Source organism: Geotrypetes seraphini, chromosome 5 (genome assembly GCF_902459505.1).
Source record: "Geotrypetes seraphini chromosome 5, aGeoSer1.1, whole genome shotgun sequence".
In the NCBI taxonomy this organism is placed as follows: Eukaryota; Metazoa; Chordata; class Amphibia; order Gymnophiona; family Dermophiidae; genus Geotrypetes; species Geotrypetes seraphini.
The window spans coordinates 63,511,768-63,539,349 of NC_047088.1; the positions used below are offsets into that span (position 1 = coordinate 63,511,768).

Consider the following 27,582-nt stretch of genomic DNA (forward strand, 5'->3'; position numbering starts at 1 on the left):
GCAGTTGAACTGCCAAAACCCTAGGGACTGGTACAGTTTAGGGGGTGAAGAACTTTTGTGCATGAAAGAGGAGTGGGACTTGGGTGTGATAGAATGTGATGATCTTAAGGTGGCCAAACTGGTTGAAAAGGCGTTGGCGAAAGCTAGAAGGATGCTAGGGTGCATAGTGGGAAGTATGGCCAGTAGGAAAAAGGAGGTTTTGATACTCCTGTATTAGATTCTGGTGTAACATCATCCGCTATAATAAAACCCTTAGCGCGCATGCGCACTTCAAACTTGGTGGGTCCATGATCCATGGTGCCATGCCCATGCATGCGCAGTGCCTGCCTCAGCTGATCACAGACCCACAAAATTTAGTAAGGGTTTTATTATAGTGGATCCCTCCCACCTCCGGTCACTGTGCTTATGTATGTGCCTATATAAAATTACAGGCAGCCCCTCCCCCCGGCTTCCAAAAACTCTAATCCAACGTTGTTGCTCCGGCAACCGGCACCCTATTACTTTAAAAAAAAACAACCAAATAACTCCACCCTCAAAAGAGAGTAACAGGCGCAAAGTCTCCAATAGGATAAACGGGAGAGGTGTTCGAGCCACTCTCCTAACCAATAGTGAAGTAGAACAGGCGTGGCTTTGAACTGTGAAATACGAAGGAGGAATGGGAGGAAAGGTTGAACAGTTTGAGGCAGAAGGACGGAAACCGATAAAGTTCACTCGGTGCTGCTGGACAGGAGGAGCAGGGAAAGGGTGCTGCTGGACAGGGGGAGGTAAAAGGAAAGAAGAAGGGCTACTGCAGGACATGGGGAGCAGGGAAGGGGTACTGCTGGATAGGGGGGAAGTAAAAGGAAGGGAGAAGGGCTATTGCTGGACAGGGTTGAGCATGGAAGGGTTCCTACTGGACAGAGGAGAGAGACAGAAAGAAAGAAATACAGACAGACAGCGGGCAGGAAGAGAGATAGAAAGAAAGACAGACAGACAGACAGACAGGGGATCAGGGAGAGAGAAAGAAATAAAGACAAACATAAAGAATGAAAGGGGGCAGGGAGAGAGAAAGAAATACAGAAAGAAAGAAAGAAAGAAAGAAAGAAAGAAAGAAAGAAAGAAAGAAAGAAAGAAAGAAAGAAAGAAATGCCTAAGTCTACACATCTATAATAGCACCGTTAATGTAACAGGCTAAAAAACTAGTTTAGAATATTGTGTACAATTCTGGAGACTGCACCTTCAAAAATATATAAACAGGATGGAGTTGATTTAGAGAAAGTTTACTAAAATGGTCAGTGGCCTACGTCATAAGGCGTAAGGGAACAGACTTAAAGATCTCAATATATATACTTTGGAGGAAAGGTGGGAGAGGGGAGATATGATGGAGACATTTAAATAGCTACATAGCTACATGGCATAAATCCACATGAGGCAATTCTCTTTCAGTTGAAAAGAAGCTCTGGAATGAGAGGGCATGTGATGAAGTTAAGAGGAGTAATCTAAGGAAAAACTTTTTTTTACAGAAAGGGTGGTAGATGCGTGGAATAGTCTCCCAGTAGAGGTGGTGGAGACAAAGACTGTGTCTGAATTCAAGAAAGTGTGGAACAGGCATGTGGGATCTCTTAGGGAGTGGAAGAGATAGTGGATGCTGCAGATGGGTAGACTGGATAGGCCATTTGGCCTTTATCTGCTATCATGATTCTATGTTTCAGATGTTTAGAGCTGGTGACCAGTTGGTTCCATGCAAACACCTTATGTTAAGAAATATGAGCATTGTCGATATCTAGAAAGAGGAATCATGGAAAACAGCTTAAACTGCAGATTATGGTGACCAGGCTAGGTGTTTCAGTGAAGTGCTAGCTGAATACATCAGTATGAGGGTGTGCCTCTTTAATATCATCTGATTCAGAAGCTTATCTATCTGATGACAGCTTTGCTGTTTTGATTTTGATTCTTGTAATTGTCAGGTTATATAAATTTTTGCAGTTCATTCAGTTCAGGCTTGTTGCATAAGGCTGAAAGGCACCAGCTTGTATAGAGTTGGAAGTGGGGAAAATGCCCATTTTTGAAAAATACATAAGAATTAAAAATATATATATATATTGTATATCTGGACTTCCAGGTTATTGGGTCACCCAGACCACCAGGATGTTTATCTTTATATCATGTTTTCAACCACAATTCCATCCAAGTCCCAAATGCCCCGAACAAGACCATTTAGATGTGGGAAGGACCAATCTTGTAATAATAATAATAATAATGATAGTTTATTCTTATATACCGCCATACCCAGCGAGTTCAAGGCGGTTTACATCGAATTAGATTATGGTCTGCATAGACAGGCAGATTTACAATTATTTATCAGAATTACAGAGTTACAGAATTACAGAATTATTTATCAGAATTACAGGATTACAGAATTACAATTATTTATCAGAATTACAGCTTTAATCGAACTAGACAGAGGATGAGGAAAGTAGGGAAAAAGGGGAAGGCCTCATGAGGGAGGCGGAGTGGGGAGGGGGGGAGTTATTGTCAGGGGGGGAACAGTTCGGGTCTTGTTTGCTGAATAGGTAGGTTTTAAGTAATTTTCTAAAGCCGAGGTAAGTGGGGGCCTCTAGTATCATTTGTGCTAGCCATGGGTTCAGCTTAGCTGCTTGGAAGGCGAAAGTTTTGTCCAGGAATCTTTTGAAGTGACAAAGTTTGAGCGAAGGGAAGGCGAACAACTGAATACGACGGGATTTCTTGTTGGTGCGATAGAGGTTGAAGTGGGGGTTGATGTAACTTGGTGAGGAACCATTTACAGCCTTGTAGCAGAAGCATGCGAATTTGAAAAGGACTCTAGACTCGAATGGCAGCCAGTGAAGTTGGTGGTAGAATGGGGTGACGTGTTCCCATTTCTTTAGGCCAAAGATGAGGTGCACGGCGGTATTTTGGATTATTTTTAGTCTCCTGGTTGTTTTCTTCGTGGCGATAAGGTATAGGATGTTGCAATAATCTAGAATGCTGAGGATGGAGGATTGTACAAGAAGGCGGAAGGAAGTGTCATTGAAGTATTTTTTTATAGTGCGAAGTTTCCAAAGTGCAGAGAAGCTTTTCCTGACGATGAGGTCGGTGTGATTTTCTAAGGAAAGATTTTTGTCCAGCGTGACTCCCAGGATTTTTAAGGTTGGTTCGAGGGGGAAGGTCATTCCTTTCAGTTGAATTGTAGCTTCTTTGATTTTGTCATTGGGGATGGCTAGGAAGAATTTAGATTTGTCGGGGTTTAGTTTCAGTCTGAATGATAGCATCCAGAGTTCAATCTGGTTGAGAATGTTTGTGTATTTCTTGTCGAGTATTTGTGTATGTCGAGTATTTGTGTATTTCTTGTCGAGTGTTTGTGTATGTTTGTCGAGTATTTCTTGTGAGAAATTGGTTAGTGGGATGGATATTGTGATGTCGTCTGCATAAATGAAGAATTTGAGCTTGAGGTTATGAAGAAGGTTGCCTAGGGAGGCCAGGTAGATATTGAATAGGGTGGGGGATAGGGGGGAGCAGGGCAACAGAGCAGTGGGGCACCTTATAGGGCAGTGCTGTGAACTTCACATAAAGGGTGCCATATAAACATCTCACCAGAACTCCCTTATAGGTTATGGTGAGTCCCCCCCCCCCCAAACCCACTATACACACCTGTCTACAACCCCAATAGCCCTTATGGCTGCAAGTGGCACCTATTTGGCAGTAGAGTAGGGTTTGGGGGGGATTGGGGGGCTCACATTTTCCACCATAAATGTAGTGGTTAGATTGGCTTATGGAACTTGCTACTCCTCTCTATGGTTCACTAGCCCACCTCACAGGCTATTTAAGACACCTGTGTGGCAGCTCTACTAGGCTTTCCTATACCAGGTGCTAATGTTCTGGAGACAGGTATGTACTTTTTTATTCTGATCTTTGTAGGGATGTGAGGGGGTCAGGGAACACTGGGGGAGTGTGTGTGGGTCTTTACTTTGTCTCTGAAAGTTATCTGGTCACTTTGGATATCCTTTTGGCACTTATACCTGTTTTCACATCTTCTAACTTATAACGTCTAAGTTTCATCCAGGATGTCTAGTAAAACATTTGATTATCCCTGTAATACATCTAAGTCTAATTCGGCCCACATCTCACCCAAATACTTCCTGACCACTCCTCCAGATATGCCCCTTTCAGCTCTGGGCACACAGCAGCATTTAGAGGCAAGTGGAGAAGGCTTCATCTAAGGCAAGGCAGATATTGGGTTGTATCAATAGAAGTTTCGTCAGCCGAAAGCCTGAAGTCATAATGCCTTTGTACAGGGCCATGGTGAGACCTCATCTGGAGTACTGTGTGCAATTCTGGAGGCCACATTACAGTAAAGATGTGTGCAGAATTGAATCAGTTCAGCGGACGGCCACCAGGATGATCTCGGGGCTCAAGGGTCTCTCGTACGAAGAGAGACTGAACAAATTGCAGCTCTACACTCTCGAGGAACGTAAGGAGAGGGGAGACATGATCGAAATATTTAAGTACCTCACGGGACATGTCGAAGTGGAAGATGATATTTTCTTTCTCAAGGGACCCTCGGCCACAAGAAGGCACCCGCTCAAACTCAGGGGCGGAAAATTTCATGGCGACACCAGAAAGTATTTCTTCAGAGAGTGGTTGATCATTGGAACAAGCTTTCAGTGCAGGTGATTGAGGCAGACAGCGTGCCAGACTTTAAGAATAAATGGGATACCCATGTGGGATCCCTACGAGGGTCAAGATAAGGAAATTGGGTCATTAGGGCATAGACAGGGGGTGGGTAAGCAGAGTGGGCAGACTTGATGGGCTGTAGCCCTTTTCTGCCATCATCTTCTATGTTTCTATGTTTAAGAAATGCCGCTACACGTCCAGAAAGTCGGTTTGACTATCGGCACTTGGACGACCTGTCTATTAGGACATCAGAGTGTTGACTTAGGTAGGTTTTTAAATGTTTTAAAGATTTGATTATGAGCCCCATAGCATCTTATGCTACAAGGGCCTAGAGTGGTGAAGTGATCCCCCCCCCCCTCCCGTCACTGCAAAAGAAACTTATTAAGCAAATGCTTGAAAACCTGGCTATTTGAGTGGTGTTTAAGATTTATCGGGATTGGGTCAATATTTTATGATGTTGAGTGATATATTAAGTTAATCAATCAATCAAGAAATGTACATGAAATCAGATTGTGCCTTGTGACTCTTCATTTTGGATATTTCACTTTCCCATGTATCTTGTTTGTCTAATTGTAGCATGTGCTCTATTTTTACAACTTGCTTAATTCTGTCTGCTCTATTTCTGGCTCCCTTCTGTGAGAGACATGACTCATTCCCCTCCCCACCCAAAGCCATTTCAGCTATCCAAACAACTTTTCGCATGGCAATAACTGCAGAGCTGTAAAATAAAACGATACAAACAATTGTATATACGAAATACAGGGTGCTCACAAAAACACTCCTTGATTTTAAAAGGTTACAAAACCCAAATTTATTGGAATATTCTTTCACCTTTGAGGCTACTGTTTCATCAACTCATAAAGTTTCATATGGTATCTGTTGATTACACACTCTCAATGTGCGCCCCATCTGTTACTCGGCAAACATCGATGCGCTAATCGAGCTCGGATCAGACTCTCCACAGCATATCCGGCATGATTGCGTTTATAGCTTCAGTGATGCGTTCCTGCAGATCATCCATAGTTGTACGTAGTGAAGGTACATACACTCTGATTTTCACATACCTCCAAAGGAAAAAGTCACAAACAGTAATGTTTGGTGATCTCAGGGGCCACTTGAGGAACACCTGGTCATTTTGTCACGTTGCATTGTCTGAAGGTTGTAACTTCTGCTCCAATTGCAGCTTATAAGGGTGAAAGTGCAAGCGATTGTGTAAGATCTTGCTAACCGTGTTTTTTGGGACTTGTATTTGCTGTCATCTTATTTAGAAACACATTCCAAGAAGTTTTGATTTTGTAACCATTTAAAATCAAGGAGTGTTTTTGTGGGTCCCCTGTATTATCACCGGTTTCTAAACTTTACTGCTTGATTCCTTTTCAAAAGAAGATGACAGATAGAAACCCACCAGTCACAACTATGTTTGGATTATGAAGTTTATCTGGAGTCATCTAATTCTGAATGTTCCCACCTTAATGTCACCTCAGCTTTAGAACATGATGGAGATTGGCTTCCTACAATATTTTTTTTTAAGTGATTGGAGGTTTCTCCCGTAGTGAACATGTAACACCTTTACGGGCCAAGTTGCATTGGTTACCAGTAGCTTGGAGATTTCAGTTCAAGATACTGGCACTAGTGTTTAAAGCCAAGTGGCAGGTATTACCAAAAGCAGTGGCTACTTTAATACAGTAACATAATAGATGACGGCAGATAAAGACCCGAATGGTCCATCCAGTCTGCCCAACCTGATTCAATCTAAAAATTTGTTGGGTTTGTTTGTTTTTTTCCCTTAGCTATTTCTGGGCATGAGTCCAAAGCTCTGCCTGGTACTGTTCTTAGACTCCAACTACTGAAGTCTCCGGCTAGCCCATCTACACCATCCCAGCTACTGAAGCCCTTCCCAGCCCATCGTCAACCAAACGACCATATACAGACACAAACCGTGAAAGTCTGACCAGTACTGGCCTTAGTTCTTCAATATTTACTATTCTTTTCTGATTCTAGATCCTCTGTGTTCATCCCACACTTATATGAACTCTGTCACCGTTTTCATCTCCACCACCTCTCTCGGGAGTGCATTCCAGGCATCCACCACCCTCTCCATAAAGAAGTATTTCCTTACATTGCTCTTGAGCCTCCCACCCTTCAACCTCAAATTGTTGTCCTCTGGTTTTACCATTTTCCTTTCTCTGGAAAAGATTTTGTTCTACATTAAAACCTTTCAAGTATTTCAACATCTGAATCATATCTCCCCTGTTCCATATGTACCTTCTTGCTCATTGAGGTCAGGTTGTCAGCATTTATTAGAAGTGCCTTCTTTATAAGATATTGTGAAGGTATTTATAAGGGCTAATGAGGAGGTGGGTGTCTAAATCTCAATGCAATGAAAGTTTTTTGAGCATTGAGTATCACCGCTGAAGCCTGGGAAGACATGCACATAATAGTTTAAAGGTTTTTTGAGAATTGATGTGATTACATCCTGTGATACAAAAGGGATTGATTGTATGATTATATCATGGGATACAGAAGATATTGCCAATCGCTTGGATTAGAATTTAGGTACAAGCACTTCCCCAACCATAGAGATGGCATAAGTGCTCACACATAAATTCCAGAGATACCCATGAAAAGCAGCATTTAAGAAAGGATAGACAAATTGAAACTTAGATATACAGGCTAACATTTCTCAAATTCTGTTAGTATTTTAGAACAGGTTCATCCTATAGTGAACAGGTGCATCCTATAGTGAAATACGCGTGAAGCAGACATTGATACACAGGTTCCACATGACAGGACCATCCATTTGTTATTCTGGAAACCACTGAGATTATCAGCAGTATAAAAATTATTTAAATAAATGTTCAAAACATACACATTTGTTTTCTCTTCTAATAGGGCTTCAATATACCATACTAAATTTTTCCTAATTTTTTTTATCTTGGATTTTAAGAGGTGCTAATATATCATGAGCCACTGAGGAAATTTGATTCTGGATGTCTATCAAGTCAAATGCAGATATCTCTTAATTATGGTATCTAGTATTTATTGAACATCAAAAGTCTGTAGAGGATTAATTTTTCTCCATGAGGTAACAGTTCTATTGTGTTGCTTTATCACATTTTTTGTCAATTCATCCTTTTAATTAATATAAAAATCTAGAAGAAAATAGACCAGGGGACAAGTTACCAAAGACATGGTACAATCACCAGATTATGTCAATCATAATTAGATGATACAATAACATCCTTATGGGCTCCTTTTACGAAGCCGCGTTAGCGGCTTAAGCGCGCGCGACTTTTAATTACATGCTAACCCTCGTGCTGGCCGATAAACTACTGCCTGCTCAAGAGGAGGCGGTAGCGGCTAGCGCGGCTGGATGTTTAGCACATGCTATTATGCACGTTAAACTGCTAACGCGCCTTCGTAAAAGGAGCTCTATATCTGAGTGATATATGCATTAGAATAAAAAAAGACTTAGTGCATCAAAAATAGAGAACCAATCTTTAACTTTAAAATCTGATAAATTATCTAAATTTAAATTCAAATCCCAGACTAATAAAATATATTGAAAGGTCAGCAAATATTTGGCCAAGTGATAAAAAGGAACATATTTAGCTTTAATCCCATTTGTTAGGTGGACAATACAAAAAGAACACAACATGAGGAGTCATTAAAACCCTCTTTTACAAAACTGCAAAAGCAATTTTTTAGTGCAGGCCGGCACGCTGAATGCTCTGCGCTGTTTCTGCTCATAGAACAAAAAGCATATTGATGAGAATCCAGTATATTATATTAGTTATCAATACTGCAATATACTCAATATAGCCATCTCTAAATTTATATCCAAAATTTGCTCTCTGGACCTTCGTTAAAACACATTAACACCATGCGTATTAATATTTTTTCTGTGACAGCCCTTACTTGATGGAACTCAGCTCCAAATTACTTAAGAGAAAATACTTCACTCCCCACCTGTAAATCAGATCTGAAAACATTCCTGTTCAAAGACACCTTTGATGTACGATCGTCCTTTTAAAGACGCTGCTATTACTTTTTACCTGCACTTTTGCCAGCCTTAAGTCTCCCTTTCCCTTCTTTACTTTTTAAAAATTGTAGTTCTTCCCTTTTTCTCTTTCTGCCTGTTTAGTCCGTGATTTTGTATTTATTTTATGAAGCATATGTTTGTTTATTTTTATTTATTTATTTATTTTCTCTCTGTTTCCCTTATTGTTTTAATATGTAAACCGCCTTGAAGCCTGATTTGGCGGGAGATCAAATTTTTAATAAACTTGTAAACTTGTAATCCACCCATCCATACCCATGTAAGGACTTAAAAAATGCAAACCAATACATTATAAAAGAATAAACACTCCAGTACAAATTACGAATTATAAAAAGTAAAATTCAACTTACAACTGAGTAAAATAATATTAACAGATTACCAGTTGCTGTGCCAGTCGCTGTGCAAAGAAGCACACTATGACTTGCACCTTAGATGATACACCAAGTGGCAACATGCTGCTAACCCACTGCTTGAAATCCCAGCAGTGTCTGATATCACTAGGTGGGAATAGCGGACTCCCAAGCCTCACTCAACACAATGGGAAAATCTGGAAACAACCTGGTAAGCTGGCAATCTAGCACAGAGACCCCGAAAGATGGTCAGTACATAACGGTTGCTTTACAGTGAAAGAATGAAGGTCCTTCAAGCCCAGTATCCTGTTTTCAACATTAGCCAACACAGGTCAAAATTACCTGGCAAGATCCCAAGGAGTAAACCAGATTTTATGCTGCTCATCCTAGGAATAAGCAGTGGATTTTTCCCTAAGTCCATCTTAATAATGGCTTATGGACTTTTGTTTTAAGAAATTATCCAAACCTTTTTAAAGCCCTGTTAATCTAACTGCTTTCACCACATTCTCTGGCAATAAATTCCAGAGTTTAATTACACATTACATGAAAAAATATTTTCTCCAGTATGCTTTAGAAACATAGAAACATGATGGTAGATAAAGGCCAAATGGTCATTCTAGTCTGTCCATCCATAGCATCCACTATCTCCTCCTTTCTATAAGAGATCCCACATGCCTATCCCTTGTTATCTTTGAATTCATAGTCTTTGTCTCCTCCACCTTTACAGGAGACTATTCCATGCATCTACCACCCTTTCTGTAAAGATATATTTTCTTAGATTACTATTGCCCTCTCCTTCCAGAGTTTTCTTTCATTTGAAAAAGACTTACCTCCTCTACATTAATGCCATGGAGATATTTAAATGTCTCCATCATATCCTCTCTCTCCTGTCTTTCTTCCAGAGTATACAAATTAAGGTCTTTAAGGGGTCCTTTTATCAAGCTGCGGTAGGGGTTTAATGCGCGTAATACCGCGCATTAAACCACCTGCCGCACTAGCCGCTAACGTCTGCATTGAGCAGGCGTTAGTTTTTAGCTGGTCGCGGGGGTTAGCGGGTGATGAAATGTCTGACGCAATAAACCCGCTAGTGCAGCTTGATAAAAGGACCCCTAAGTCTGTCCCCATTACGATTTATGACAAAGACCATGAACCAATTTTGTAGCAGCTCTCTGGACCGACTTCATCCTATTTATATCTTTTTGAAGGTGCAGTCTCCAAATATTCCAAATGGGGCCTCACCAGAGACTTATAGAACTGCATTTTCACCTTTTTCTACTGGCTATTCCTCTCCTTATGCACCCAAGCACCTTTCTGGCTTTGACCTTTGCTTTTTCTACCCTGAGATCATCAGACAAAATCACTCCTAAGTCCTGCTCTTCTTTCATACACAGAAGTATTTCACCTCCTATACTATACCGTTCTGGATTTTTGCAGCCCAAGTGCATGACCCTGCATTTTTAGCATTAAATCTCAGTTGTCAACTTCCCAACCATTCTTCAAGCTTTGCTAGAATCCACTTCGTTATCCACACCTTCTGGGGTGTCTACCATATCACACAGCTGTGTATCATCTACAAAAAGACAAACTTTGCCAAACAATCCTTCTGCAATATCATTCACAAAGATGTTAAAGAGCCAACCCAAGAACAGATCCCTGCATCGCTCCACAAAGAACATCCTTTTCCTTTGAGCAAACTCCATTTAACACTATGCTTTGGGCTAGATTCACCAAGACCATGGATCGAATTCGATCTTTGAGCGATCCAATTTGATCCTTGGCCGGGGGGGTTGATTCACAAAGCGCCCTCATACAAATGAGGGTGATCGGAATCACACCCCCAACCGACCACACGGATCGCTCTCCAGCGATCCTGACGCATGTGCAGACCATCTGTTCCAGACAACCCTACTTCCCTGATGTTTTTTCCTGTACCTTTTCCTTTTATTTTTAATATTGTATCCCTACCCTTTCTCTCTCTGTTTCAGATTTTTGTCTTAATAGTTACATTCAGTTTGTTTGTCCATTCCTCCAACTTTTAATTATTTTTTTTAACACTGTAAAGATCATAAATAGACAATTCTTATATTTATCTAGAGTGGGTTTCACATATAAAATTGTTCCACAAATTATAGCCTCATATGACATTGGAACATTTGAATCTAGTACTAAATTTATTTGTCCCCAAATTGACTTCCAATATATTAATATAAGCGGCCAAAAATACAACAGATGATCCAAAGTCCATATACCAGTAAGACAATGCCAGCATCTATTAGACTTAGAACTATCTATTTTATTTTATTTAATCGAACTGGGGTCCAGAAAATCCTATATAACAAAAATAACCAAAACAGGTATAGCCATTCAATTGATTACAAGTAATTGGAAAAACCATGATAGAATTAATAATACATTTTGGTGGGTGAATGTGTGTACTACATACAGATACGAACGAATTAACGCAGAATGTAGGGGTTTTAGTGAGGTATTTAATAAAATTTGGAGCCCATTGACTAAATTTGTAAAAACATAATAATGTATTTTCATCATATCTCTTCTTTTCTTTGGTTTATTTATTTTTACACATCCAGGGGGGTGGGGAGTTGGAGGAAGGGGAATAAATATTGATAGTGATATTTGGGTAACTTTATTCTTTATTTGTATTGTATATTAGGATATATTATGATATTATTATATGTAGGAAAATGAAATTATTGAATGATATTTATGTTACCTGTATAGATAACAGTGGAATATGTGGAATATCTTTTGTTCTTTCATTTGTATGACACTGTTTTTGATTAAAAATCAATAAAGAATTAAAAAAAAAACCCACTGTAAAGATGTAAACCGCTTTGGTATTTAAAGCGGTATATCAAGACATAATAAACTTGAAACTCTTCTATACTTTCCTCTCCCTAAGATATCCTCTCTGCTTGTCTTATGCTTTCTTGAATTCAGATACAGGCCTTGTCTCCACCACCTCCACTGGGAAGCCATTCCATGTATCCATGAACTTTTCCACAGATTATCCTAGTTTGTTCCCTTTTACTTTAATCTTATGCCCCCTCATTCCCAAGCTTCATTTTGGTTGAAAAAGACTCATCTACTATGCATTTATGCTATGCATTTATATATTTCTGTCATATCTTCCCCATCTCCCACCTGTCTTCCAAAGTATACAGATTGAAATCTTTAAGTCTGTCTCCATAAGCTTTTTGACAAAGACCACCACTGACCATTTTAGTAACAGCCCTCTGGACTGACAACATCATTTTTGAAGATGTGGTTTTTCCCCTCTGCCCAGTTTCCACTGCATGAGTGACTAGGTAGGGAGTGGGGGAACATTTAAAGGGGTGGGAGAGAGCGTGACAACCAAACAGTGCATGTAGGTTCGGTCTTCACATTTTTGTTTGAACATTTTGCCCATTAAACAAGCTATGTGGAAATATCATGGGTATTTTGAACCTATGGACCCTGTAGGCAGTTTTTGAAAGAAAGGAACCATGTGGTTTCCCTTTCAAAATTACCTATGATGTCAGCATGAGGTACCCACTTACTTTGAAATAAACAGGCTGCTTATAAATCACCACTTTTATGGCTTGTCCTTCCTATTTGAGAGAATGTTTGAAAAAAAATGTACATGGAGGCAAGAGATTATGGCTTTGAAAAGGGCACAGATGGAGAGAAGAGCCAGGCCGGTGCTAAAACGGAACATAATCAGCCACAGAAAAGAGGAAGGATGTAGAACATTTATAGCCATGCATCATTTGACTTAACCCCCTCCAATGAAAATTAAATAGTATACGGCTACTGATGTATACATTGTTGAGCTCCTTATGTCAAAGTGAATGTTACAGCACATAAAGTTTTATGCAATTGAAAACTTCTGCATCTTTTCCTCCTTATGCTACACCCCCAGAACAATCATCATATTTTATTGGAGAGGGGAGGAGTAGCTTAATGGTTAGTGCAGTGGCCTGAGAATCAAGAGAATCATGTTCAATTCCAATGGGGGGGGGGGGGGGATGCTCCGTGTGTCCCTGGACAAGCCACCCAGCTCTCCATTGACCTATGTACAAAACTTAGATTATGTCTATATCTAATATGTGAACTGTTTTGGTTGCACCGCAGAATGGCAATATATCAAATTCATGACCTGGCTATTACCTGGACTAACCCCCTCTTTTACGAACGCGTAGCGTAGCGTTTAGCGCTGGCAGTGGCGGCAACTGCTCTGACGCTCATAAAAGAGGGGGTAAGTTCCTTAGCCCTCCATTGACTCAGGGGGGCTTGATGTGTTGTGTCATTTTAACATGTGTTTTAATAGTAAGTAACCCCTATTGCTAATAATGGGACCTGAGTTAAATAATATGCGTTAGTAAATCTAACCCTTAAACTGTAAGCCCTCCAGGGAAGAAAGTACCCACTCTACCAGTGTGTAGCTTGCCTTAGGTTTACATAGAGAAAGACAAGCCATCAAATCCAAACTTGTCATAAATTCACAGGGTGATACAGAAAAGGAAAAGCAATTACTTATTTTGCCATCCTGTAGGGAAACAGCCAAGAGCATTAAAATAGCCACCATTTTCTCTCTGAATAGCAATGAGATCAAGAGGAACTATAAGCCCTTCAGCGGAGGATTAGCCTGTTAAATCTGTTTCTTTGTTACATATGAGCAATACCCTATGCACTGATGTGGCTTTGTAAATCTCACTAGTGGCAGCTATATTAATAATAGGCAGGCTTACTACCAAGCATCAAAAACAAAAAGGTAAATTTGTGCTGCGCACCTCCCCCCGCTCCCCCTTCACTCATTTCTTCAGCTAACACATGAACTTCCTGCAGTGCAAGCTTCTGTTTCCAGGTATGGACTCTGCCACTTCAGAAGCTACTAGTGAACAAGATAGAAGCATGTTGGCAGCTCTTCTTGGTAGGCAGGAAACGTGTACGGCGACGCTTGCTATGTGTGCACAGGATGCCTGCAAACATCTTAGGGATTGGATTAGAGCCGCAGAACACACAAGACCACATCAGAAATAGTCTTGTGCCAGGAAATTTGGTTAAGTGAGTTCTATTTGATTTGTTGATAAGTAGGATGGGAATGCAAAAGGCACTAAAACCAAATGCCAAAGAACTGAGCCTACATAAAGTCAGCGGGCATTTCATTTACCTACGAGGGGGTACTGAAAAGTTCTCAGCCCAACCAACCAACTTCCTAAATTTTGAGAGTTATTTTGCCACTTTAGCTGATAAGAGCGTTATCTTATTTCATTTATGCCACAGAGGTATTTTAAATGTCGCTATCATATCTCCCCATTCCTGCCTTTCTTCAAAAATGTACATATTGAGATCTTTAATACCTGTCCCCCATATGCTTTATGTCTACAACCATTGGCCATTTTAGTAGCCACCCTCAGGACCGACTTCATCCTGCTCATAACTTTTTGAAAGTTCAGTCTCCAGAACTGTACCCACTGTTCCGTCTAAGCCAGGGATCTCAAAGTCCCTCCTTGAGGGCCGCAATCCAGTCGGGTTTTCAGGATTTCCCCAATGACTATGCATTGAAAGCAGTACATGCACATAGATCTCATGCATAGTCATTGGGGAAATCCTGAAAACCCGACTGGATTGCGGCCCTCAAGGAGGGACTTTGAGACCCCCTGCTCTAAGCTGAGCAGGAGACCTCCACATACAGTCCTGCTCGGGTTACCAGATTTTCCCAAAGGAAAATCCAGACCCATGGCCACACCCCCAGGCCCCCCAGGCTGGCCCAGTTCCACCCCCAGCCCCACCCCCTAGACGGCATCCGTGCATGTGACACAATGACACCACCGTGTTGCTTCTGTGCATGCGCGGATGCTCCCTCCTGATGCAATTTTGACAGGAAGCTTTTCAAAACCCGGACAAAGTACTGGGTTTTGAGAAGCTGTCCAGACCCCCAGACATGTCCTCGAAAAGAGGACATGTCTGGGGAAATCCAGACATCTGGTAACCCTAAGTACTGCCAGTGAGGGATGGTGTTTCACTATCACGCTCTCAATAGTGAAGGAGAGGCAAGCTCTATAGGACTCCAGGCCAAGGAGCCTGCCTGCACCTAGCAACTGAAAACACAATATTGAAACACCACCCCCTAGTGATAGAAAAGCAGTTTGAGGACTCCTCAGCTTAGAGCAGTGGTTCCCAAACTTGTCCTGGGGGGGCCCCCAGCTAGTCAGGTTTTCAAGATATCCTTAATGAATATGCATGAGAGAGATTTGCATACCTGTCACTTCCATTATATGCAAATCTCTCTCATGCATATTCATTAGGGATATCTTGAAAACCTGACTGGCTGGGGGCCCCCCAGGACAGGTTTGGGAACCACTGGCTTAGAGGAACAGTGCAAGTATACACTAAGGCAGTGGTTCCCAACCCTGTCCTGGAGGATCATGAATAAGCATGAGAGAGATTTGCATATAATGTAAGTGAGAGGCATGCAAATCTGCTCCATACATATTCATTAGGGCTATCCTGAAAACCCGATTGGCCTGGTGGTCCTCCAGGACAGGGTTGGGAACCACTGCTCTAAGGGGCTCTTTTTACTAAACTGCATTCAATGCTAATGTGCACCTAATGCAGCTTAAAATCAGTGGTTCCCAAACCTGACCTGGGGGACCCCCAGCCAGTCAGGTTTTCAAGATATCCCTAATGAATATGCATGAGAGAGATTTGCATACCTGTCACTTCCATTATATGCAAATCTCTCTCATGCATATTCATTAGGGATATCTTGAAAACCTGACTGGCTGGGGGCCCCCCAGGACAGGTTTGGGAACCACTGCTTTAAATGGTGCACAGTGGGGTTTGTTCCTGTGGTAAGTGCCAAATGTGTGTGTGTCTAGGTACAGAGAGTGGGCATTCCTGTGCTAATCAACGAAGCTACATTACTGAGTGCGGAATGATTAGCGTAGGTATTGTGCATGATCCCTTACTTACTATAAAATGGGAGGTAGTAAGTGCACATGCTCTAATTTTTTTTAATAGCTGCACACTAATTGCAATATTACTACATGGCTAGGGTTGCCAGATGTCTGGGAAAACCTGGATGTATCCTCTTTTTAAAAGGACTGATCGGGTGCCTGGACGGATTTCCAAAACCTGTCAGTTTGTCCGGGTTTTGGAAGGCTCCGAGCTTGGGGCTGCGTCTGGAGGGCCTCTGAGCATGCGCAGATGCGAAACGATGATGGGGGCAGAATGGGGCAAGGTTGCGGCTGAATGGGTCATGACTGGGGGCAGAACGAGGTGGGGGCCACGTGTCCTCTTTTTTTTTAATGAAGAAATCCGGTAACCCTATGCATACAGAAAATAGAAAAAGCTCATTTTATTGCTGCGATAAAAACAGCCTTAGCGCATTGGAACAACGCATGTAAGGGTGGGCTAAAGTACTTTTTGTTGCATCTTAGTAATAGGACCCCTAAATGAGTTCTCACCAGAAACTTATACAGGGGCACTTTTACTTTTTCCTACTAGACATTCCTCTCCCTATGAGTCCAAGCATCCTTCTGGCTTTTGCCAACAGCTTTTCTACCCATTTGACCACCTTAAGATCATCAGATATGATCACCACCAAATCGCACTCTTCTTTCGTTCACAGAAGTACCTCCTATGCGCTCTTATAGTTTTGCATGGCAATTACCATAAAAAAATATATGAATTCTACTTTGTTTTTTTTTACACAAGAACCCTCACCAAGAATACATTAATAAAATATCACATGTATTGTGTTTCAATGACATAAATTTTAAGGGGCCTCTATATTTTTAACCATTGCATGAAACTTATTGGGGATTGTGCACATATGACATACTGCAAGTGACATATATTTGCACAAGATAAGAAAACTTAAGCAGTTCTTGCCTAGAGAAATTGGAAATTGACCAGCATCCATCATGTACAGTGCTAGTGTCTTACTAATAGTAATGCAGATCAATGTTAATGAATGTTGGGGAAAGAAGAGAGTCTACATCAAAGAAAGCTGAACAAGCACAAATACTTTACCCTGAGTAGAGCAGTTCACTGTCCACATAGTCCCAGGTCAGCTCCACAGCAGCGATATAATACCTTCTTATGATACAAGCACTCTCCTCCAAGAGACCAAGCAGCAGAAAGCAATAGAGGGGTGCTTTCTTCATGGTACAATTTGCAGGCTTGAATTTTAGAAGACGATGGAGGGAAACTCAACAAAGAGGAGAAGGCTTAAATCCCAGGTAGAATTGTTCGCTTTCACCAAGTCTCTAAAATTTTCTGGAAGGTTTGCTTCTGAGAAAGTGCAAAAGAGGGAAGTGGATTTGGGTAGGTCTTGTCAGGAAATGTGACAGGATCTTGTTTCTGTATCAACTGGCAACAGGAGCAGAATGAAAAAAAAAAAAGGAAAGGGGAGGCTGAGCAAATTTGTAACCCTTTCAATGTTAAAAAAAATTGAAAAAATGTTTGGAATCTAAACACTGCAGGGCTTGATTAAATTTGCAATGGCCCCCATTGGTGGCACAGTTGCACAACCCAAAGGAAAGCTGTCAATAACCCAAGGGACTTGTGTCACACATCAGTGCACTAGGGATGCCTGAATCTATATCAGAATTCATAGGCTCGTGGGAAGTCTATGAGTGTCAGAGCTTTTACCGCCAAGTCCAGTGATAAGAAAAGCCTAATGTGGCTTCATAAAAGGATGGGGAGGGGGGGGAATTAAATTTGGAAAATAGGTTTTAAATGATAAATGAAAATAAAATACTCAAATGGTAAATCACACAAATACAGTTGTAGGACTCTGAAAGGGAATCTAAATACACAGCAAAATGCAATAACACCCAAAAAAGGAGTGTAAACGCCTGCAGAACTGGAACAAATAATTCTTTATTTCAAATGAAAGACCCAGCACTGTCAGTGTTTCGGCTCTTGGCCTGCCGCAGATCGCAGGAAGCAACCCCTGAAGCAGGCTAAGAGCTGAAACACTGACAGTGTCGGGTCTTTCATTTGAACACTGACAGTGTTCATTTGAAACATTGACAGTGTCGGGTCTTTGAAATAAAGAAGTATTTGTCTCAGTTCTGACGGCATTTATTTCCCTTTTTTGCATGGTATATGCTATCTTTATGTGGTGGCACCTAGACGGTTAAGTACTGAGTATGACACTTAACCTATGGGTTAGCCAGCTCTGGATACCCAGAAATTAAATGCTGGTGCCTGAACATGGCCTGGCATTGAATTTCTGAGCAAAATAATGGCAATGCATCATAAACAAGATGACATCACTTGCAAACAACTTTATCAAACATGCACAACAGGGAACAGGGAACATAATCTATTAAATTATGGAAGGGTAGAACAGAGGATGGGAGAAGGAAGAATTGGTAAAGAACACAATGCACAGTCTTTGAATTCTGAAAGGAAAACCCTCTGAGAGATTTCCCTTGGAAAATTTGCTTGCATACTCTTGAGTAACTGTGGGCCTCAAGACCCAAGCAAACAATAACAATTTCCCCTTAATTATTCCTTAAAACCATCAGATTGACTTCACAGGTAAACCCCAGGGGTAGTAATGCAAACTTCTCCTACTGCTCTACCCATAGGTCTGCTCTGGAGAGGCCACCTCTAAGGGCAAAAAGGTCATCAGTCTCCACACTTACACAATCTGTGAGCTCTCTACCGAGATGACCAATAAATAGTACCAATTAGGGCCAAATGTGATAGCAATCTGATTTTATTTTGATTTATATTACTATGGGTACTTTTCTAATGTGGACACATTTAGACATCTAACTTCTTTTGCATAAGTTTCCATACCTGAACCAGATGTGAACCAATGACCTGGAAGCAAAAAGCTCTGTAACCTTGTTCCAATTTCCATGAGAAAAGAACTGATCAGAATAATGTGTTACAGATATCAAGGGTTCTTTCCAGCAGAGCTTGAAACTCAAAGAACAAACACTACTCTCAAATCATGAAATGGTTGAGATGCCTTGGGGGATCTCGTTTTGCATTATTGCATATGGTTCACTTGAGATAGAACCCTTGACACACTCAAAAGCCTATCCTTAAAACTCTCACCTCAGGAAATGAAGGGGAAGTCAGATACAGTAGTATGCCATAAGAGAAGGGGAATCCCCTTATCAACTGTAACCTCTAAACTTCTCCCACTATATCCAGAGGAACCAGGCATTTGGTGGCTGAATTTCTCAGGGCAGACAAGTATTCTGTTATGTCCCATTTAACTATGCACTTTTACTTGCAAACAGTTTTTTCCAAGGTACATTTGTCAAATACACTACCACTAATAAATGCACCAGAAGGCTTGAATTATTAGTGCGGTTCTTAAACTTTCATCTTTTAATTCCACCAGCTCAGCATTACACTGGATTCTTAATTACAGTGTGTAATAATAATGTTTGTCATCAATCCAGTTAGTGTCATTAAGTGGTGTATTAGACTTTAACATGGTTGCAATATCTACCACTTCTTTGGAAATACTGCTAGATGTATACACCAATCTAAGGCAGTAGGGTCTCCAACACATGGCCCCAGGGCCACATATGACCCTGAAGTCCTTGCTGTTGTCTGTAAACAATTAGCTGAAATGCTTTGTCGTGCCACCAGTACCTTTTTTAATCCCCCACACCTTTTTAATACAGCCCCTCTGCCTTTTTATTTCATTTATTTCATTAATTTTATTCTTTTGTTTCCTCTGGAATTGCGTCTGTCTGGCAACATCAGAAAAACTCTCAATTGAAAACCACATAACATGTGCTGGTTTTTTTCAAAATATAATTTCCCCATGTCATTCTTGATGGTATCCAGCCAACGGGCCTTTGGAATCCCCTGCTTCATTTTACCACTGACCATTCTGAGTAGCACCTCCTTTTCTAGTAAATTCACCTATCACATGTCCAAAATAGGTCAGTTTCTGTCTGGTAATCTTGCCTTTCAGGGACAACTCTGGGTTTAGATGATCAAGTATATCTTAACCACTTGGGTTAGCTGTTGTAGGTTTAGATGATCAAGAACATCTTTCTTGGTGATCCTAGTTGTCCATAGGATTTGTAGAAGTCTTCTCCAGCACCACAGCTTGAAGGCATTGATTTTTCTTCTATCTGCTTTTGTGATTGTCTATGTCTCACAGCCATTGGGAACACAATGGCAGTGATCAGTCTGTTTGATGGTGTCTGAGACGTCCTTGCACTTCCATATTTGGTCCATACACACCATGGCTACATGCCCCAAGCTAATTGATGCGTGATCTCTGTTGTCAAACCATAGGGACCCAAGGAAAACAAAGCTGTCAAATACTTCTATTTCTTCATTATTGATCTTTATGTGGACTTTCATGTTGGCGGTAGTCATGATTTTGGTCTTCTTGATGTTCAGGTAAAGTCCTATCTTTTCGCTTTCTTCTTTCAGCTTCAGGATCAACTTCTTGCAGTCCTTCTCACTCTCTGCCATCAGGGTAGTATCATCTCTATATCTCAGATTGCTGATAGTTCTTCCACCTATTTTCATCCCAACACTCAAATCATCTAAGTCCAGCTTCCTCATGATTACTTCTGCATAGAGGTTGAAAAGAAAATGAGAGAGAATGCTTCCTTGTTTTGTACCCTTTTTGATCTTGAACCATTCTGTATCTCCATACCTGGCTCGCACTGTAGCTTCTTGACCGTAGTAGAGCAATCTGATTAATCTGATCAGGTGTGCTGGCACTTCTACCTCACTCAGTACTTCCCAAAGATTGTCATGCTCAACACAGTCAAAAGCCTTGGTATAATCAATAAAGCACAGGTAGAGCTTATTTTCTATGATCCATCTCAAGTTTGTGATATGATCATGGGTTCCTCTGCCCTTATGGAATCCAGCTTGAGCATCAGAAAGTTCTCAATCAAGGATGATCTTTAGAAGCACCTTGCTGACATGGGGAATCAGGGCAATTGTTCTATAGTTGGTACAGTCCCTGGCGTCACCTTTCTTAAGCAGTGGGATAGAAACTGATCTTTTCCAGTTCCATGGCCATGTGCAGTTCCTCCAGATCAGGGATCTCAAAATCCCTCCTTGAGGGCTGCAATCCAGTTGGGTTTTCAGGATTTCCCCAATGAATATGCATGCACATAGATCTCATGTATATTCATTGGGGAAATCCTGAAAACCCGACTGGATTGCAGCCCTCAAGGAGGGACTTTGAGACCCCTGATCCAGATCTTCTGGCATAGTGCTGTCAGTATGGCTCTTGGGACCTGTTTGAGCAGCTCTGCAGGGATTCCATCAATGCCAGAAGCTTTATTGTTTGGCAGCTCTCTGGTAATATTGAGCCTTAAATGAAATGATTTTCACAGAAGATATAGAGTGTTTGTGAATTGACTTAGATCAGGGTTCATTGGCCAGAAAGGTAGGAAGCCCAAACTGGATGGCTCTCTATTCCTGAGTCTCTTTGTCAGTGAGAATCCTGTGCATATATCAAAGCCAGCAGTATAAACTTTAGAAACCAGAGTATGACTATTTCTTTCTTTTTTTTGCACGCTTCATGCAGGGTAAATGAATTTGTGGTTTGTTAATGTTACAGCTGCCCACCCCCCTTCACAGCTTGTGAACAGTTTTCAGACTGTGCAGGTTATATATATATAGTCGCCCTAGTGGGTGAAGGGAAAGGGAGAGTTGGGAACACTGCGCACCCTGTCTATTTACTTCCTCTGTGGTGAAAACAAACTCTCTCTCTCAGTCTGTCATTGGGAAAGAACAGAAATGATTCACTAAAATACTTTATGCAAAATATTTCTTTTTTTAAAAAAAACCCTATAGTGCAGACTCTGTTCTTAAATGACTAGGAAATTTCCCCACAATCATAATGTCATATTTTTTGTTAAAAAAAAAAAAAAGCTAGGAGTGTCCACCTTTCTGCATGCTTTGAGAACAAGTGATGGATGAAAGTTCCTATGAGTCACCTGGCTTTCTCATCTTTAATGAGTGTTGCAAGTGCAGTTAACAGTTGCTGGGAGAAGAATGATTATGCCGAGCATCTTAATATATTGGGGATGTCTGTAAATAAGGTGCTAACATGCATGTACAAAATACTTGAATAAATGATTAGAATACTGGCACATGCGCACACAAGTGCCAAAATTCCAGCTGCATGCTATTCTATAAACAGATGGGATTCAATATACCTACTGCCTTTCTGTGGTTATAATCAAAGCAATTTTACTTATTTAGCACCTGAGCAATGGAAGGTTAAGTAACTTTTCCAAAGTCACAAGGAGCTGCAGTGGGAATTCAATTCAGTCTCCCCCTCCCTGGTTCTTAGGTGCTTAAATGCAATAATGTGCAATTGGAAGACTGGCATACACATGAATGGTGTTTGGCTGGAGCAGGGTGGGGTGCACAGTAATGCATGTAAATTATAGAATGCTATAATTTATGCACATATTTCAGCAATGTAGGAGCCAGCACTAAACTAGCTTTATAGCTGCAAAAAACGAGGGAACGGTACAGTTAAGGGAGTGAAGAACTTTTGTGCATGAAAGAGGAGCAGGACTTGGGTGTGATAGGAGGGAAGGAGGGAGAGATAGACTTCAGGAGGGAAGGAGAAATGTCATACTCAGGATGGGGTAAAGGAAAGAGACAAAAATGTCAGATTTGTGAGGGGGTGCGGGACAGGAAAATATGTACTTGGGTGAGGCAGAAAGGTTAGAAGGGGACAGGGAGAGATGGTTTGGAAATGAAAGTGGGACATGGAGAGATGGGGTGGATGGAGGGGGTAGGAGAAGGATCGATGGATTTGCGATGAGGGCAGGGGGGACAGATGGGGACAGGAAGAAATGGCTTAAGGGTTTGAAAGGGTATGAAAGAGGGAGAGGGAAAAATGGAATCAAGGGAGAATGGAGAGGGAAATGGGGAGTGGCATAAATGGATTCAGGGAGAGGGAAAGATGGGGAAAGGGAAAGAGATTCATGGGAGGGACAGAAGAGGAGAGGGGAAGATTGATTTGGGAAGAGCAGAGAAGAGGAAGGAGAGATGAACAGGAAAAGACAGAGAGGATATAGAGTAGGGGCTAGAAGGGGGAGGGAGGGAGAGGTATAGGATTTGGGAGTAGGGGGTTGAAGGGCAAGGAGAGATGTTAGACTTCTGGGAGGGAGAGAGTAAGGAATTAAATGCTGGGATAGAAGCAGGGACAAGGAGGGAGATGCTAGAAATAGTCAATCCACGTGGGAGAGTTTCATAGGAGGATAGTGAGGATAGAGGATAGAAATGTGGTAATGGGGAGCAGATAAAAGTGAATAGAAGGGGAAATTTGAAAGTCAGGAGATGAGAAAAGAAAATAGAAAATTGTTAAGTAGATAAAAAGTGAAAAGGAATAGAGCATGAAGGTAAAATTTGAGTTGACAGAGGCAGATATGAGAAAAAATGGAAGAGAGAGCTTTAAGAGAAAGATGTAGTGACGGAATGTAACAAGACAGGAGGAGACAGGAGAAACAACAAATGGACAGCGGCCACTGGAAACAGAATTAGCAGAAGTCAAATAAGAAAAGAAAAAATGGGGCTAATGTAATGGAAAAATAAAATGCTTAGACACAAAAATGTATTTTGAATTTATTAACTGGAATATGTTAACTTTGGGAATTGTGTATCATAGATGTTTATGTACTGTATTCAGTACAAAAGGAATTGCTTTTATTTTTGTTTCTCCAGTGTGGCAGTATATGCTAAGCTTAATTTCTTCAGATTCTTAGTTCAATTTTTGTCTTCATACTTCTATCTCTAAGGGATTCACTAAAGATAGCAACTCAATCACTGTTGGCCGATTCTCTGGCTGATTTTCAAACAGCGATTGATTCACTTTCAAGTTTCCATGCAAATGATTTGCACAGAGGTGCAAATCATTTGCATGGAAACCCACTGGCTCAATCGCTCAATGAGTGACTGAGACATGCATAGAGCCCTAACAGTAGTGACAGGATAAACGGCCTCTTGTCACTGCTGTCAGGGCTTCTGCTTTTTTAAAATAGAACAGATGTTCTGTGCAACTTAAATGCGACCATCTGTGCCATTTTAAAAGCCCTCCCCTGCGCTAGCACCCCCCAAATTACCGTCCCCCTCCGAACCCCCAAAAAATGGCAGGAGAGATGCCCACTCCCTCCTGCCATGAAGGCTGCCGCCCGCCGCTCCCCCGAAAATAAATGGCAGGAGGGATGTCCACTCCATCCTGTCACTGCAGTGCTCCCTCCATTACATTACTGGTCACTCTTACATCCAAATTCAGGCCATTTGGATGTTTCCAACTTGGATGATATTTTGGTTAACAGTAGGATATAACTTTGAATGTTTTGGCAGCCTGGACATTTGGGCGGCCTGGACATTCAAGTAGACTATTTTCAAAGAAATTATATTTTTGAACGTCTAGTGGTTTGACTTTCAAAAATGGCCATTTTTAGCTTCCAATTTTGGATATTTTGTGGGAAATGTCCAAAACGGACTTAAACCTTTTTTGAAAATGGCCTGCCATGTCTCTTTGGTCCAGCATCACATTTTTGGACAAAACGAATCCCTGATTTACCTGATGAAATGGCTTATCAGATTCACCCCTATTGATTTTTCCTTACATGTCTTCTTTACTATTTTTAAATTTGTATTTCCTTCCCATCCCATTCCTTCTGTATCTCGTTTGTTGTGTCAGTCACATTTATATGGTTTGTTTCCCTTCGATTACTGTAATTTAATATTTTAATATTTTGTGCATCGCTTCGAATTCGGAATTAATTAAATACTTTTAATCAAATACGATTACTCAAATACTTAATAAACTTGGAAACTTGCTCTGATTCACCTGCTTTTGCAGCAAATAATGTTTCAGGACAATCTCCAATCCTTCTCGGTGTCAGGGCAGCATTAGGAAGTGGCAATTGTCTTGGGCCCCTATTCCATAAAGGATCCTATGGATGTCTCAAACTGAAGGAGACATAGCTTGCAGGTAGGCTTTGGAGTCCCCTCCCCAGTTTCTGCCCGAGGCCCCCGTGTGCCTAATGCCAGTCCTACATGGTAGTGTCAATTTTTTAAAAACCTGTATGAATGTCATCATCTTTCTAAGATGATTTGGTGGTGGTAAACAGAATGGTGTCGCCTCCTATTTCATTCATGGCTATGACAGGATTTTGATTCCCCTTTTGTTATATATTATTTTTTCACCCTTACTACTTAGTTTTCACTGGAACATCTATAGGCTGAAGTAAGGCTGATGTATTGTTCTCCTTATTCCTTTTTTAGTGCTTGTCTTCTTCAGTGGATCTAGACTGCTGGCTTGCCATGTGACCTGACATAGCCATATGTTCCACTTTAGCTAATATGCTTGTGGTACTCACTTTCACCCCTACTCAAGTTGCAGTGCTGATTTCTCTGTTCTGTCTTATAAATACCCACTTTCTCCTCTATTGCAACTCAATGTATCATGGTGCAACCAGTGGACTAGTCCACTGCCCCCTCAGTTTGGTCATGCCTTTTTTTGCAGCTACAAAGACCAGCGGTTTATCTTTCCTTTTTAAGATCCTTGTTGGTTGGTGGTGAAGTTTTGCCTGCTTGCAATGTAAGGGCTCTCACTGTGCAATGATCCATCTATGTGCCAGATAACTGTGTGAACATCCCCCTTCCCTGCATTTGGGAGAGTTGAGGTATAAGTCCCTATTAAGAGTTCCTAAGGATCTTGAATTGGACCCCTGACTGGTAGAAATCCAGAGTAGACAAATCAATTTACCTCACATTCTTGAGTAGGGTTCTGAATGACTTGCTTCAACAAATACGGGAGATGAGATCCCTTGCTAAACACACTCTCCTATAGTAATGCCATCTTAGAAAAGAAAAGTATTTATTTATATAAATCAATATGACCCATGACCCACCTCACAAACAGACCATCAAAGCAGTTCACAATAAAATCATTATAATAGAAATAGTAGGAATATAGAAATTTCATTGGTGAACTACAAACTACATAAGAAAGAAGCATCCACAGACATCAACATATTGCACCCCCCCTCCCCCCCCGCCTCCCCGAATGATATCCAGTGAAAGGAGGAAGAAAGTTTATGGGTCAAATGCTTTGTGGAAAAAATTGATTTTAAGAAAGATTTTAAATCTTTGATGTTAGGTTTCCTGACACAGGGACAATGGAAGGCCATTCCGAAGTGGCATAGTATCAAGAAAAATGTGATGAAATGATGGAACTAGCAGAAGGTTCTGTTGTGAGGAACAACATTTTCATTGAGCCAACAGCTCAGTGGCATTGAAGACTTCATGAATGTGTCAAGGTTGAAGGAGGACTTTTTGAACATAAATTATGAATTAACTAAGATAAAACTTATGTATTTTCAAAGTATTTTATTTTTTAGTTCAGTTTTTATTTTATTTATAATAAAACAGACATATTAAGTATTCAGAGTACACAATATACACTTCTCCCTCCGTATTCGCGGTGGAAGCGTTCTGGCAATAGGCGCAAATATGAAAAAACGCGAATAACTTTTTTATATGTTCGCTGTTTTGGGGAAATGACATCGTTTTTGCTATTGAAACCGCGAATAACATATCGAGTGTTATTCGCGGTTTTTGAATTAAGCTGCCACTATTAGTACTATTGAAATTCTCAAATTTTTATTGCTATTTACAACAACAATTGAGACAGTTAACAGTAATTATTTAAAAAGCAGTGCATAAAATATTTACCGAAGTCAAATAAAGTATTTACAGTTGATTCTCTTTTCCTTCTGGTAGAGGTAAACAGGTACAATCCGCTCTGTTAAATCGAGGACAGCATAGATCCAAAACAGCGCCATACTGTAGTTTGGACAAGTAGAAGTGAAACAAAGAGGGATAAGCACAAGATTATGAAGAAATGAAAGAGAGAACACCTTACAAGGGCAGCCTGAGCCTTAAATAGAACTTTGTGTATTTCTTTCTAAGAGAGGAAACCTAGCCATTCTTGCTTTTGATATTCTACCAATAATGCAAATCAGTGAAAAAACGTCGATAACTTTGTCAAGTGGATCAGCAGAGGAACATCAGAGGTTTTGTACATAAATGAGTAACAACATATTTAAATTTAGCAGATATGTGTTGCTTTATAGGTAAATGAAGCATGGCAGTTAGAAATGTGAACTGGAGAGTCTGCCTTATAGTAGCTGAAACTCTGCCACTGTACCATTCGGGTTTTGAGTTTCTGGAATCCAGCCTTCTAGTAGGTTCGGTGTGAGTGGCTGTATAGTTTCTTGAACCAATAGCTAAGAAATGAAAACCTAAAACTTCTGAGTCAGGCCGAGCCCCAGATAGATGAATCAGTCATTACAAGAAATGAAGGAGCCACATTAGAAAATGGCTGCATTATTGAATGTGGCAGAGTAGGGGAGGGAATAATAATAATAATGATAAATTTATTTTCTTGTATACCGCCCCACCAGCAGTTCTAGGCAGTTCACAACAGAAGAACTGAAACATTTC

At 40.8% G+C, this 27,582-nt stretch overlaps 1 protein-coding gene across 2 annotated transcripts in view; it reads right to left on the minus strand.

Annotated features, from left to right (window-relative positions):
• F8 (coagulation factor VIII) overlaps positions 1–17,351 on the minus strand; it is a 110,574-nt gene extending 93,223 nt beyond the window's left edge. For both annotated transcript variants that reach the window (XR_004539557.1, XM_033945649.1), the window contains exon 1: positions 17,122–17,351. Coding sequence is in view for 1 of the 2 variants with exons in the window: in XM_033945649.1 (XP_033801540.1) it covers positions 17,122–17,255 (134 nt within the window). In the remaining variant the exon portion in view is untranslated. The remainder of the gene's footprint in view (positions 1–17,121) is intronic.
• Positions 17,352–27,582: the final 10,231 nt, after the last annotated feature.